Source organism: Macaca thibetana, chromosome 7 (assembly GCF_024542745.1).
Source record: "Macaca thibetana thibetana isolate TM-01 chromosome 7, ASM2454274v1, whole genome shotgun sequence".
NCBI lineage: Eukaryota > Metazoa > Chordata > Mammalia > Primates > Cercopithecidae > Macaca > Macaca thibetana.
The window spans coordinates 134,263,043-134,278,671 of NC_065584.1; the positions used below are offsets into that span (position 1 = coordinate 134,263,043).

A 15,629-nucleotide genomic window follows, 5' to 3' on the forward strand; every position below is an offset into this window, starting at 1 on the left:
ATAAGAGAAAGGAGATTATGGGGTTATTCAACATTTGTTTCGCATTTATGAAAATAAAATCTTTCCCAGACTGTAGGTTCCTTGAGGGCAGGAACAGCATCCCTTTGATTCACTCTGTTGTTCCTTGCGGGGGGCATCAGTGGACCTGGTCCTAAACTGGCACCCAGTTTATTGTTGGTAAATGAACAAGCATTCAGACCATAGGTTCTGCATTGGAGAATATGTATGCAACTCTCACTGCTGTTGGGACTGGACAGAGAAAGTGACAGAAGATTGGGCCTACCCGGGAATGGCCTCTAAAGAGATGCCAGCTATTACCAACTCTGCCAGGCCTTGGAGTTGTTATCACTACTGGCTCCATTTCACTATGGAGCTTTCAATTCTGTGTTAAAGCAGTTTCGGAGAGGGGTGGCAGGGAGTGGGAAGACCTCAGACAGCTGACTTTCTTTAAAAGACTGGAAGTACGTGGCTATCTAAGGGGCTTTAAGGGCTAAGAAAGCCTCATCACCCGCCACATGGTGCTGGAGGCCAAAGCCACATGTTGGGTGATCTTAACGGGGAGTGAGAGAGTATGATGGTGAAATTGTCCCCCATTCAAAAATTCTCATTCTCTGTAGACTAATGTTCTTACAAATATGTTGTTTTCTTTTCACTTGCCTCATTTACAGCATATTGTCCTTAGAAAAACAGGACTAAAAAAAGCCAAAACATTTTTCAGTTAAACCTGTTGCTAATCAGGCCCTTCCAGGGAAAAACAGGGAATGGAAAGGAGACAGTGATCCCTGCCCATCCCAATTCCAAATCCAAGTCACCTGCACAGCCAGTCTTCAGTACCGCTAACATGCCAGGGCACTCCCATGTGGGGTGAGGCTGGGGAACACCGGAGTTTCCATCTTTATAGTGGTAGAACACCTGCTCTAGAACAGGCTTCTTGCTGTAGACAACACTGCTAAGTAAGCTCCCCCTTCAATGCCATGCAGTTTTTGAAAGGTATTTCTGAATGAGTTGGTGTTAAATACAATTTTAGAAATTAGAATATTTTAGCTAATTACAGGTCAGTGGGAAAGTGTATGAGGGGAGGGATGTCCTCCTTTTACTCCATTGTCTCACACCCTTCTGCAAATCAGGCCCCAAATCCCTGAAGGGAGCTAGAATTTCAGGCCTTCAGATCTCCACTTAATTTTTAAAATATTCACACACTTGCTTGCAGACTAATTGCACTTAAGTCATCCCAGATCCTCCTAAGTCATCCTAGATCCTCACACATTTCTCCTTTCCCCATGCTCTCATATTACCTTTAAATACAAGTTGTTTTTTGTTTTGTTTTGTTTTTTCTGTTTTCGTTTTTTGTTTTTTTGAGATGGAGTCTTGCTCCATCACCCAGACTGGAGTGCAGTGGTGTGATGTTGGCTCACTGCAACCTCCACCTCCCAGGTTCAAGTGATTCTCCTGCCTCAGCCTCCTAAGTAGCTGGGATTACAGGCATGCTTCACCATGTCCGGCTATTTTTTGTATTTTTGGTAGAGACGAAGTTTCACTATGTTGGCTAGGCTGGTCTCAAACTCCTGACCTCAAGTGATCTGCCCACCTGGGCCTCCCAAAGTGCTAGGATTGCAGGCGTGAGCCACTGCACCCAACTAAATACAATATTTCTATTAGACTTATTTATGCACTTCTTTATTTCCCAATGAGAAAACCAGTTCTAGGTGGGCAAGAGTTTGTCCTTTTCATTATTTTGTCTTTATAGCAAGCAAGACTTTCTATTAGCAAGTTGACAATGTCATGTGACTCACAGATGAGGAAGACAGAAATTATTAAATTAAAAACAACATCTTGGGCCAGGCACAGTAGCTCACGCCTGTAATCCCAGCATTTTGAGGGGCCGAGACGGGTGGATCACAAGGTCAGAAGATTGAGACTATCCTGGCCCACATGGTGAAACTCTGTCTCTACTTAAAAAATACAAAAATTAGTTGGGTGTGATGGCACGTGCCTGTAGTCCCAGCTACTCAGGAGGCTGAGGCAGGAGAATCGCTTGAACCCAGGAGGCGGAGGTTGCAGTGAGCCAAGATCGTACCACTGCACTCCAGGTTGGCAACAGAGCAAGACTCGTCTACAAAAAAAAAAAAAAAATCTTAAATGTCTAGAGACTCAGAATAGTCAAATAATTTATAATCTGTGTTTCAGAATGTCATTAAGAAAAACAACATGTTTGAAGAATGTAAATCAAGAAAACTTTCTCAAAGTGTGACAAGTTGTGTTTTTAATAAGAAAGCTGTAAAAGAATATGATTTTAGTAGCATAAAAGTTGAGATATATTCACATATAAATATTTTTATAATATGAAAAAAAACTTTGAGAATAATGGAAAAGACTTTGCAGAAGTTTAAATGTAAACCCTTACTTTGGTATATAAAACAGGGGTATTTTGTCCCTTGGACTAGAGTTAATTATTAAAGTGGAAGGTTTTGTAAAAGGAGAAACATAAATAGCCTGTTCCTATGGGGACAATATTCTTGGCATCATTTTGCTCTTTGTACGTCTTATTGTTTTCAAAACACTAGAACTGGGATAAATAGCAAGGCAATGTCAAGTTTTGAAATTGTTGCTATAGAAGCATCTATTCCAGAATTTCCCAAAGTGAGTTCCATATGGCACCTGTTCTACAGGACATCATATGTGTTGCTTATAAAAAGCAGCATTCCAGCCAGGCACGGTGGCTCACGCTTGTAATCACAGCACTTTGGGAGGCCAAGACGGGCAGATTACAAGGTCATGAGATCGAGACCATCCTGGCTAACACAGTGAAACCTCGTCTCTACTAAAAAAAAAAAAAAAAATTAGCCAGGCATGGTGGTGGGTGCCTGTAGTCCCAGCTAGTCCGGAGGCCCGGGAGGCAGAGCTTGCAGTGAGCCGAGATCACACCACTGCACTCCAGCCTGGGCGACAGAGTGAGACTCTGTCTCAAAAACAAAAACAAACACACACACACACAAAAGAAAAAGCAGCATTCCATGCCAAATGAGTTTGGGTAATAATACCAAATCTCACTGACTCTAAAGCACGACTGATTGTTAGAAATACCATTATCAAAGCCAAAATTCGACCAAATGGGGAATCTGACATTTACATAAAGGTAGGGCAACAAAGAGCTACAACCTCAGTGTAAAAGAGCAATCTTCATGCAGAAAGGGACTGCAAGGAAACTAGCCTGTGTCAGCTCTGCACTAACTAAAGGGAGAGGCAGAATCTCTCTTGAAAACATGGACCTCAAGCTGCTAATCACTAGAATCTGCAATCTGAATTCAAAAAATATATGGAAAGAGAAAGATCTCAGGCTGGCAGCAGTGCCCACAGGGAACTGGAAGAAGCCACACAAATGCTCTCTGGAAAACCTGACTTCAGTCCAGATCAAAGGATATTGTAATATACTTTTGACTGTAAAGACATAGCCAAGTTTTAGAGATGTCAGATGTGAGAATACATATATATATGCATCCTGGAGTCACATATAGTAGTGTTTCTTTACATTCAGACTTGTCAGAGCCTACAATTCACAGACTAATGTGAATTGTAAATTTTTAAGCCTGAAGAGAGAAGATGGGGAGGTGAGAGTGGGAAGAAATAGAATTTACTGGACAGTAGAACTCCCAAATATTATTTAGAAAATATTGAACAAAGAACTGATGGTGAAAACAACCCAAATGTCCATAGATGCATACATGGATAAACAAAATGTAGTATATACATGCAATGTAACGCAATTCAGCCTTAAAAAGAAGAGAAATACTGCCACATGCTACAACATGGATGAACCTTGAGAACATTATGCTAAATGCTAATGACAAAAGCATGTCACAAAAAGACAAATACTATATGATTCCATTTATATGAGGTAATTAAAGTAGTAAAACTCATAGAAAAAGAAAGTCGAATGGTGGTTGCCAGGGACTAGGAGAAATGGAGAATTGTTATTCAGTGGATATAAAGTTTCAGCTTTGCAGAATGAAAAAATTTTAGAGATCTGTTGCACAACAATGTGTACCTACTTAGCACTACCGAACTCTACACTTAAAAATCGTTAAGTTGGTAAATTTTATGTTATGTGTTTTTTACCATAATTAAGCTAATATAGACCATGATTGTAAAACCTACTTCATATGGTTATTGTAACTATTGAGCTAATACAGGTAAAACATTTAGACAATGCCTGAAGCATAGTAAGTACTATTTAAATGTTAGCTATAATTATGACTTGTTTGTATCCCTACTTGTTAGTGTCAACAATATCATGATTCTACAAAGAAGCTGACCCCACAACATTGATGCCACTACATGGGTACTGTCACTGACTGGCTGTCCTCTCCAACAGGTGATAGGCAATTGCTACTTGTCACTCTCCTGGAAAGCCCATCTATTTCTCTGACAAGTATGGAAATAAAACCTTAAGCCTTCCACAACATGAATAGCTACTAAAATTTGTGAGATCACACTTCGCCATGCCCATCAAGAGCACACTTTTTAACATACTCAGGACATAAGGTCCGGGAGGCACCATGGCCTGACACATAGCAAAGGCTTAGTGAATATTTATTAAATGAGTGAAATCCTTAAATAGTGGGACCAAAGTATCCTTTCCAGTATAAGCTTAGGTCTCAGTTTGATAAGGTCATCATACAAATTACGGCAAAGTAGATAGCAGTCCAGGACTCCTATTCAGAGGCCCAATTATTTTTCTATGGTGATTCCTCCTCTGCCTAAAAAAATATATCCTGCTCTATTTAAATCAGCCAAGAACCAGCCAAAACACCTGGAAAATCCACTCTATGTCTTTCCTAGAATGAAAGGATGTATAAATAACTAAGAAATGTATCATCCGTAGCCCAATTAACTATTGTATCATATTAATATTAACACAACTGAGAAAAACAGCATTCTACATTCTGAAATCAGTTCCATAACCACATTTAGATCTTAAGACCCTGAGCCCCTTTGCCACATTGATGGTCAGGCTGCACACGTTTACACAGACCAGATCCAGAGCCTGCAGGGATGGCCCCTGGGGTAGGTAGAGTAAGTGGCAACTGTGTGAGTGACTGTAGGCATGTCGGAATGGCTCTCTTTGCTGCAACTGCCTCAAGCATGGGAAAGGGCTATAGAAACACCCAACAACATGAAATGACTAGAAGGCCTTCTATATGGCAGGTAACATTCAAGATTTTATTATAGATGTATTGATGAGTTAGATGTACTTCTTTTCCTCAAGGAGCTAATGGTTAAGCTAGGTGAGTTCATAATAGACTGGCTAAACTGGGGAAAGAAATCCTGTACCCTGAACAGACATCTTGTGTCCACCTTGCCCTGTCTTACTGCAGGTAAAATATGCTTCAGCGACAGTGACCTGGCAAGAGGGCTGAAAGGTTTAAATCCTCTGGAAAAATTCAACTGGGGGAGATCAGCTGTTTGCTTAACTGGCCCCTCTGCTTTTGAAAAGGTGAATAGGGTCTAATGTTGTTGACAAAACAAAAAGTCAGCAGATTGGACTTTACTCTGGTCTGTGTTCAAGGAAGCAGAACTTGGGATATTCTTCTAGGTTTTCTAGCCCAGTGGTTCTCAAAGTACAGTTCTAGGGTCTAGAGCCCAGCGGGCAGTGCTTTAACCAGCCCTCCATGTGGTTCCCATGCACGCTAAAGCTTGAGAACCACTGGTCCTGCCCAATTCACCGGATTAGGAAAGAACACAGATGGTCAACGGGGACTAACAATGGATTCAAAACGAAGATTGTGCAATTAACTAGAGCTTTCAGTGTAAAACAACAAAAGGGAAAGAAAGGGACACAGAAAAGAAACATGTTTGTTAAATCAAACATTTCAGAAACCTAATCACAGACAGGTGGTGTGCCTTACGGCTGGGTTCAACCATCAAGCTGCTCATGTCTTTGGGGCAATTATTATTCTCCCTTGCTCTTTTAAAATGCAAATACCGATGAAAGAATAAAAATTCTAGTTGCTTAACATCTGGCTCTGACCAATTTTATCAGAACCCAGAAAATAACCTAAATGTAGAAGTTAGAAGTCACTGAACATTAGTTTCGACTTCACAGTTTTAACAGACAACTTAGAGGAACAGTTGCCTATTCAAGCTTAGTGCGTCTGCACATACAAATCATTGACTACTCTTCTGTGTTCTAAGAGGTTTAAATGGGGTTTGTCCCTTCATATTCTTGAGATTCTTCAGCCTTAAGCCTTTGGAATATGAAAACTAGATCTCTTAGAAAACACCCGTTAGCAGATGGTCTTGCTTTGTTCTAATATGGAAGGAAAATCAACAGACTAGGAAGCCACAGGCCACATTCCCATGCTTGTCTTTGTTGGACAAAGGAGGAATTATGAGCATGTAAATATCCCCAGCCCCATGCCTACTCTGAAGTAGCACTAAGATAAGTTCTAATTCTGAGTAGCTAAAATCAAGACTCTGCTTTACTTCAACTGTCAAGAGATTAACAAAAAAAAGGCAAAAATATCAACATAATCTACTCTTAGTTTGGGGCATGTTATCCTAAAAACAGAAAATTAGGAATGGGAACAGATGTGCCTCACTTTAAGAAATCTCAACTTCCCAGAAAAAGGGAAAAATATTGAAAACGTATTTTCATTGTAAAAAGGAATGCACTAATCTCCCTCAGTACATGTAAGAGAACAGAAGATGCCAAGATTTCATTTATATTCAGTCTTTTTGGAATAAAATGATTTTTTAAAAAATCACCTTCATGCATATCGTTGAATCCAGTGTCGTTGATAAAACCCAAAGAAGGGAAGAACAACTGGATAAATCTCTGAGAGTTATGGTTACCATTTCATTCTCAAGGACAATCTTTTTCTTGTGTTGTTCAAAATGTCAATGCCATATCTACATTTAAGTTTTTGGTAAAACTTTTTTAAAATTTACAAGTATATTTAGATGATATAGACATTATATTTTACAGTTGATTCATTGGGTCAAAACTTTTCTGATATTGAAGATGTGTGGCTAAATAACTATCCTTTAAAATGTATAAGAAGTGATAAAAACAGAATCCTAATTTATAAATTTGCTAATTTTTCTTTCTTCCTACTAGTATTATCTATAGATCAACTTTTAGCTGATGAATTGCTGTCTAAACAGCTTTGGTGTCAGACTACCAATTACTTCTCCCTAATATAAAACACATTTACCCTCAGCCCAGATACATTTAGTGTGTTAGATAAGAAACCATCTTCCCAGTAAAGATACCTCAAAATTTCTTATTAGTGATTCGCAGACTTCTGTTCTAAATTAAAACTCTACAAGCTTACCTGTCATCATACCAAAAACATTTCAACAAAAACTAAAGTATGCACGGAAGGAGTACTCACTGGTTGACTACCTAAATAAGAAAATAAATAAATAAAATTCCAGCTAGATACATATTCTTCTTGGGTGCAAAGCTCAAGTCAACTATCAATTACATAATTGTAATACTGTCACTTGAATCAGTCATTAAAAACTCTCTATTATTATTAGTAAAGAGCTATGAAGAAGAGTCATTTGTAATATCATATGAAAAAAAAAATGCTTTTTACCAACCTGGGCTGAGAAACCACAGAAGAAACCAAACCAGAAATGCACAAGTGTAAATGCAAAATTCTTATAGAAGAAATAGCATAAGAATTTGCACATTCGGAAATAAGACCACCTTCCATGAACAAGGAGAAGCCTTTGGAGATATCTAAACTGTGCAAATGAATAGTCGCTGGCTAAGACTGCTTGCAATCCTTCCTGGCCGCTGATGCCAACACCAATGTGAGCACCTACAAAGGAAAGAGGAACACTGTCATTCCCAAAACAAAGCCACGATCTCTTTCGGAAACTTGTCATTCCTCTTTTATTTATGGAAAACTTCTAGCCATTGCAATTACAAATTTTCACATATATTATCTCATGAAACGCTTATGATAGGTATTTATCTTAGTTTTACAAAAGAGGAAGCCAGGCTCAGAAAAGTTCAGTGACTTACAGAAGTTGTTAGAATTTTAAGTGGCAAAGATGGGGTTAAAGTCACATATTACAAATGTGGGCCTGGTGTTCTTTCCTCTACACTGTACCTACTTACTTCCTCAAATAGTACAAGGTGAATGACGTCCTTTTCTAGCCTAAAAATACACAAATGGTTTATTTAAAGACAAAGAAATTTTGTTATGAATGCTAATAATGGTGGTAGCATTGGACCCAGAGGTATCATTCATTTTAGAATCACTGGCAAAATTAAATTTTAACGCAATCTAGTGATTATATATTGCCAAACGCTGAAACTGAGGACCCCATGTATGCAGCATACCCCATTGAGCAAATATCCTCTTACTTTTAATCATGCTGACATCATTGGCTCCATCACCAATGGCCAAAGTAACAGCATTTCTGTACTTCTTCACCAGCTCTACCACTTGGGCTTTCTGGAGTGGAGTGACCCTGCAGCAAACTACAGTCTTACACATGCAAGCAAGTTCTAGGAGATCACTCTTGACATCACTTTCTAGGGCATGAGCCTGCGTGATTAAAAATAAAATTCAAAAAAGAACAGGAAACAATAAATGTCTTGTTTCTCAACTGATTTGTTTGCTAAACTGTTTCATTCACTTCAAAAAGTCATTGTTGATTCAGAATCACACAAGCAACAAAAACTAAAGAAATAAGTGTTGAACTCCTACCAAGCGAATTTAAAAATACTACTAATGAATTTCAAAATAAAAATAAAAGAAACTGCCATTTATATGTCTTCCTTGATATAGTGCTGCACTGGAGAGAGAGAGTTAAATGCTGGAGAAGTTCTAGAAACCATTAAAATTGCTGAAAACAAAAGACAGAACCTATCTACCAGCTCACCAAGTTTAGAATGAACTACAAATGATGATGATTTGTTTATTCTATGTGGTGGGCTTTTTGTTTCTTTGCATTGTTGTTTTGTATATTTAGTTTGTTGTTGTGATTATTAATGTGCAGGCAGGATGAAAAGCAGATGATCTGGGGATTGTCCCTTGAAGAACATAATGACTGAAACCCAGAGAGGCCTGTGCAAAAGAGGGGCATGCAAGCTGTGTCACAGACAGGGTTCCTCAACCGTTTCTACTCTTGCTCCTATCCAAATGCATAAGAGCCTTTAGATATGCCAAGAAAGTACTTAAAAAGATAGCACAATCCCTTCCAATTAACTGTGAAATATTTTTCCTAGAAAATGTTTTACTGTAAATTCTTTAATAAACACATTAAGAGGAAACAGAAATCCACTTACACTTTGAGTCATCAGTATCTTTGCGTGAATCTTTAGCAAGACATTCACAGCCCATCACAATCTGGCCCCTGCGTTCCTTTTGAGTTTTATCTTCTAGCATCACCTTTAAGTCTACACTTTTTTCCCATCATGCCAAATTGCTTGTTCCTCATGATTGAATGGGCTCTTTCTTGCCTCTGTGCCTTTGTACTTGCCATTACCTCTCCTTGAAAATATCACTCTCTCCAGGAAGTCTTCCCTGATTCTCCCACAAGGAAGTAAATTTGTCTCCCTCTGTGCTCTCAAAGCATTGTGTTCATTCCTCTTTTACATTATTTGTCATACCACTGTGTGATTATCTCATCCACTAGACAGCATTCCCTAAAACAAGAACCATGTTCTATTCACAATCTTATCCTCAGACTTCAGCACTGTGACCTGGGCAGGCTTAATAAAAATGCCAATGGATGAATGGCTGGATCGGTAAATGAATATAAAAACATAACTCAGCACAGAAAATTCTCATGTTCAAACCTATAATCCCTAGGTGAAATTGTGAGTTGGCATTTTCAAATATTATCACTCTTTCTGAAAGAGAAAACAGATAACTGCCTATCTTGCCTAGAATGGTCTCTTTCTCTCCCCCCCCCCCCTTTCTCTCTCTCTCTTTTTATTATCAGCAAGTGAAAAACTATGCTAAGACTCTCAGCAAAAACAAAGGCCCAATTACGTTCTGCAAAACATCAGGATTTAAGAAAATTAGAATCATGATTTAGGAAAAAAAAAAAAAAAAGATTTCTGACCATACTAGCAAAAACATAGTCAAATCTCCTTAAATTAAAAATGACATTTCATGGTTCCATGAGTTTCAGGCTTTGAAGCTGACGGGGTTCTTGAAGAGCATCTATCTTACCTCCTTCTTTCAATGTACTTAGAGACAGAGAGAGAAAATGGTATAAATTATCACCTGAGTACTCTAATGCCACCACACATTGGATCCTTTGAGCCTGAGAGAAAGTCAAAGTATAACTCATAAGGTCCCCTTTCTATATTGTGGTCTCTGGGCAATTCAGCTTGGGGGCCACCAGCTTTAAGACCCAGATGACAGTCATAATTTTCAGTTACTGTTATTCTGTGCAAAAGAGAATTTTGTGTCATTTGGACAAACTTTCAACTGAGTTTGGCCTGCAGCTGAGCTCTGTAACTTTCCATGGTGTAGAAGGCAACACATCATTATGTCTGGAATCCAGCTGGATAATGCTCTAAGCACTAAGAGCTAACAACAGACAGCTGATCGCAAGGGAGAAAACACAATATCCTCATATCCAACTTCTTTTGTCCTCTAAGAAACTGTCTACAAGAAGATATATTTATTTTCCAAACTCCAAAGTGAAAAATGATCATCAAAGCCAGAGAAAGATGTGAGATTAATTCTTTGTGCATATAAATTATAATTTCACTGGTGTGTAATTGGAGCTTTTGTATTTTAAATTAGAAACTCAGAAGAGTATTTTCATGTTTGTTCAAGATTTAGAATCTGAACTACATTAAAAGTACAATGCAAGTTCATTCTATTAGGACAAGAACCAGATTTCCTAATCAAAGCAAATTGTTTGGCATTGCTGTAAAATGCTGCTATTTAGAAAAACCACTAGAGGTATCTTAATGGCAATAATTTGGTATAGTAATTACATGAAGGTCAGGTTGTGCTCCACAAGTCACAAACATTAGTAAGAGCAATAATTATAATACATCCACCCACTTGCATTATTTTAATTAAGTAATAGTGAGCTGTAACACTCCCCTCTAGAAAGGCACTTAAATAATACTGCTAAGTGGTCTACAGTCATTTAGACAAGATTGATATTCTGTGAATTTAGCATTTATTTGGAGCCTCCCCTTCACTGTGGTGATCCAAACAATAATGTATGAGATATAGATTAGAAGTTTCCTTTCCTTTTGCAAACAGGAAATCATCGCGTATGCCCTGTATTTAGTAGTGACATTTGTCTGGAAAAGACAAAGGAGGTCTCATTACGATAGCACAAAAGAGATGATTACTGCGGTGAAGAAAAAGAAAGGACAAAAACCTTAGGCGAACTCACCAAACTGTGGCCATTTATGATTAAGGCATAATCTCCTGTTACGGTTTCTTCTACAATAGAATCCAACTCCAGCTGCTGCTTTTTTTCACAAACTACATGGCCATTGGAAACATTTCTGTTTTGTCCAGACAAATTTTCTTTTGCTTTCCTTAAAGGAGAGAGTGAAAAGTGAAACATAACAAAGCATACAGAGCATACCTCCTAACTCTAACAAGAAACTCGCCTAGAGGTAAATTTATTTCACCACTATTCAGACAGAATATGGCATAAGACCCAGTTTCAGTAAGCAAGCTGGATAATTCTTTGTGATGGGAATACCATAGCAAATTTCCAAATTCCAGTATGTAGGAGAGTAAACATAGTGAAAACACAATCATCTTAAACGTTTCAAATTACCTAAAAGCTAAATCACCATCTTGAGCTGCGTTTGAACTAGGGGATCTTGATAGATTTGGTACTTAAGATTGTCTGAGCTTCAAGGGCTTAAGAACCACTGTCTGACATGCAATACTGTTAAATAATGGAAAGCACAAGACTAAAGACAATTGATGAAATCTTCTAGGAATTCCAGGGCATCTATCTATAAAATAAATTCATCAATTCGAGGTACAATGTAATACGATCCAGCTTAAAATAGCGGTCCTCTGAGAAATATATTTTTTAAAAATTTTAACAAGAAAAAAAATGATGGTACTTACTGAATGGGCATAGCCATTGTAATAGAATAGACAATTTTAAGCAAAAAATGTACTCATTAGCTTAAAAAATATAATAAATCTTCTAGGATAAAAACTAGACACCAAATTATAGAGGCTTGTTCCAAATGGAAACGCCCTCCAAATGCTCCAGATCTAATTAGCAGTAGCTATAAAACAATCCTGCCCACATCCCATGCATCTCTGCCATCTAAGAGGAAGATTGTAGGGTGACAGAGCACCCTTAGAAGTGGCATTCTACTGTTCTCTCCAAAATGGAAAGATGATGCCTTTAAAGGAAGGGAATTTCCTCTTCAAGAGCACTTGAGTGCAGGCTTTGAAGTAACGTAGGGCGAGCTGACATACCTACAGAAGTTTCAACCACAACCAGAGAACTATCCAGCATGGGTCATAACCGGCATTCACAAAATGAGCGCTCAGGAGAACATGGGGAGTGACAGAAGACCAGAAAGTGAATACTGTGTCTTTTGGTGAAATGAAATTACTCATCCTGTGTAGAAAATATTTATTAAAATCGTTTTATGCTGAGTCTTCTCTGAAAGAAGAGAATGTCCACTTACCAAAATAACTATTTTAGCCTTCGGCTGTCTAATTATTTGAAAATGTAACACCAGTTGTTTACATACTAAGTTTAAAAACAAAAACAAAACAAAAAGATACATTAACTTCAAGCTCAATATCTCCTTCTGCTGTCCAGGACCAAAATCACATCTGCGTTTAGGAACCCAGAGGTCACATGGTTCCAAGAATGATATCATACATTTAACAATCAGTTTGCAGAATCAAAGAAAAAGATTTATAAAGTCAGAGTGCTACGTGTGAAATTTAGGGAGTTACAAAGGGGAGAGGGAGGTAGAACAGACATGAAAAATCATTGTTTTAAGTGAGAGGATCAGACTTTCCCATCAGATAACTATGTCAGGGAATCCTCCTCACAGTCATGAAAATTTACAGTGCCAAATAATAAAGAAAGCAAGGGAGACAAGTTCCTTGGAAATGAACATTTCTCCGACAATGTTGCAGAGCTCATAAATTGCGACTTCAGAAAGCACCACAGGGAAAACATCTCCTGAGTACTCATTTTGAGTAAAGTTCTCACTCGCTGTATAAATGACTCAATCTCTGTTTTCCCCTCAGAGAGTGAAAACATTCCAAAGAAGGGTGAAGTTCATTAAAGTATTGGCTGAAATTCTATTTACTTAGGACTTTTTTCTCCTTAAACTGTCTTCCTAACATCTCACATGAACCCTTTTCCAGGCAGAAAAGGGACAGTTTTTCTGGCTCTGCTGATATTGTCACTGCACTTTCTCTGCACAGGCCAACATCTCTTGGCCAGATTGGGCTTCCATATTTTTAGAACTTTGCCCACGCTCTATAGCTGTCATTTCTTTTTCTTCCTGGAACTTAGCTCTTCAAACACCAGCTGGTTCTCACAAAAACGATTTATTAGGAAGGGAAAAAGCTACACACAACTCCCTTCAATGACTACGAGCTATACATTTTTGCAAGCGTAACATACAATGCTTAACCACATAATACAAATAGCAAATGCTAAAACAAAAGAGTGCCTGTTTTTCCAAGCTGCGTAATGAAGGGCAGTTTATTACAATTCTTGGCATGCGGAATTGCATGAAGAGTTGAGGCAACTGTGGCATTCACAGCCCCACGCCACCACAAGCACAGCAAAGCATAGTTAGGCACATACTGGCTTGCATACAACCTATAAAAAGAAAAGAGAATGGTCGGAAAAAAGAGTCGTCTAGTCAGTCCTCTTAAGGCACTCTATATTGAAAGGTTAAATTGATCTGTTGTGGCCGGGCGCAGTGGCTCATGTCTGTAATCCCAGCACTTTGGGAGGCCAAGGCGGGCGGATCACCTGAGGTCGGAGTTCAAGACCAGCCTGACCAACATGGAGAAACCCCATTTCTACTAAAAATACAAAATTAGCCAGGCTTGGTGGCACATGCCTGCAATCCCAGCTACTCAGGAGGCTGAGGCCGGAGAATCGCTTGAACCCAGGAGGTGGAGGTTGCAGTCAGCTGAGACTGCACCACTGCACTCCAGCCTGGGCAACAAGAGCAAAACTCCATCTCAAAAAAAAAAAAAAAAAAAAAAAAGAATCTGTTGGGAAAGGGATTGAAACCATGACACCCTGTTTAAAAGAAGAGAATCTGGACTTTTTGATACAAAAGCCAGAGCTTTGAGCTTGGAACCTGGTAAACTGGATTCAGACACAAGGACTGCCTCTGACAGCTCATGTTTCCACAGTTGAGTTATCTGACTTCTAGCCACTTGATTAGCTAGTGTCAGACCCACGGCTAGAACCTAGGTCTTCACCTTCACAGTTCTTGGTCTCCTGTAGCAAGCTGGTTTACACATAGAGTCAGCCACAGCTTGCCTCTAGGTTGGACTAAGACACAGTGCCAGAGGGACAGTTAAGGGACAGCCCTACCCTGCCAATAGTAGAGAAAGGGAGAAAGTATATGAAATTTTGATTTGAATTCCCAGTTCCATTCCTTACTACCCTACCTGAGAGACCTTTAAGATGTTCAACCTCTGAACCAGTTTCATTATTAGAGCTCAGGAAATGGGACCAGCCAATCAGTTTGGCTAATGCCCCAACCAGTCAAAATAGATCATGAAAGCTTGGGCTGCTGCACCAGTGTGTGCCAGAAGATCTACAAGATTACCTAAGTAAGTGCTCTAAAATTGTATGATTTATGAGAGAAATTTAATCTACTATTTTTCCTGGGTGACTAGGCGTTAGGAATTAGGACCAAGATGCATTTTGTTTGGCCTACACAGTGTCTTAAAGAATCTCTATGACTTTATGGCCAACATGATGTTCCCATTCACCAAAGGCCCCATCACTCCCTGATGTATAATAGATAACCCAGATCATGTGATTAATGCTATAAGCCTGGTCCTGAAGCCATTTGCATTTGAGAACCCTGCACATTCAAACCAATAATTTTCCACCAAGTAGATGTTCAAAAATACCAATACATATTTTGTTGATTAAAGAAGAAATATCAATTCCTAGTTATAGCACTGGGATACTTCTCAGAAGCAGTGGAGTCACTTTATGATTTAGTTAAAGAACATGAATTTTTCTAATAACAAAAGACGTGATCATGCTACAAAAATGAAATACAGAATGAGTTTTCCTTGCAGATTAATCAAAATTCTCAGTCTGTTTTCCTTTCAGCAGAAGACATGTGAATTGGTGAAATGTATTCAATGTAGTAATTTTCTGAGAAACCATAGCAGGGTTTAATTGTAACTTTCTAAGCATGCCTTTAATAATAAGGCAGCTACAGCAGCAAAATTAACCCAGGACTCAAAGTGTCTAAAATGGTTTCACGACACTAAATTTGAAACAAGCCATGTGTATGATATGTATGAAAATTATATATCCATGTTTATAAAATTATCTAAGCACATTTGACAGGTTTAAATATAAGCATTTTTGTCATTTCTTTTCAATAGCTACTTTCATTCAGATCCTGTTCTTTGGTTACA

The 15,629-nt window shown here is 38.6% G+C and overlaps 1 protein-coding gene across 12 annotated transcripts in view; it reads right to left on the reverse strand.

Annotated features, from left to right (window-relative positions):
• ATP8B4 (ATPase phospholipid transporting 8B4 (putative)) overlaps positions 1–15,629 on the reverse strand; it is a 314,125-nt gene that overhangs the window by 30,155 nt on the left and 268,341 nt on the right. For 11 of the 12 annotated variants that reach the window (XR_007727270.1, XM_050797123.1, XM_050797120.1 and 8 more), the window contains 3 exons: positions 11,392–11,539; positions 8,381–8,564; positions 7,606–7,829 (listed from right to left, as the gene is read on the reverse strand). Coding sequence is in view for 11 of the 12 variants with exons in the window: in XM_050797123.1 (XP_050653080.1) it covers positions 7,606–7,829; positions 8,381–8,564; positions 11,392–11,539 (556 nt within the window). In the remaining variant the exon portion in view is untranslated. The remainder of the gene's footprint in view (positions 1–7,605; positions 7,830–8,380; positions 8,565–11,391; positions 11,540–15,629) is intronic. The other variant, XM_050797129.1, reaches the window with a different exon arrangement.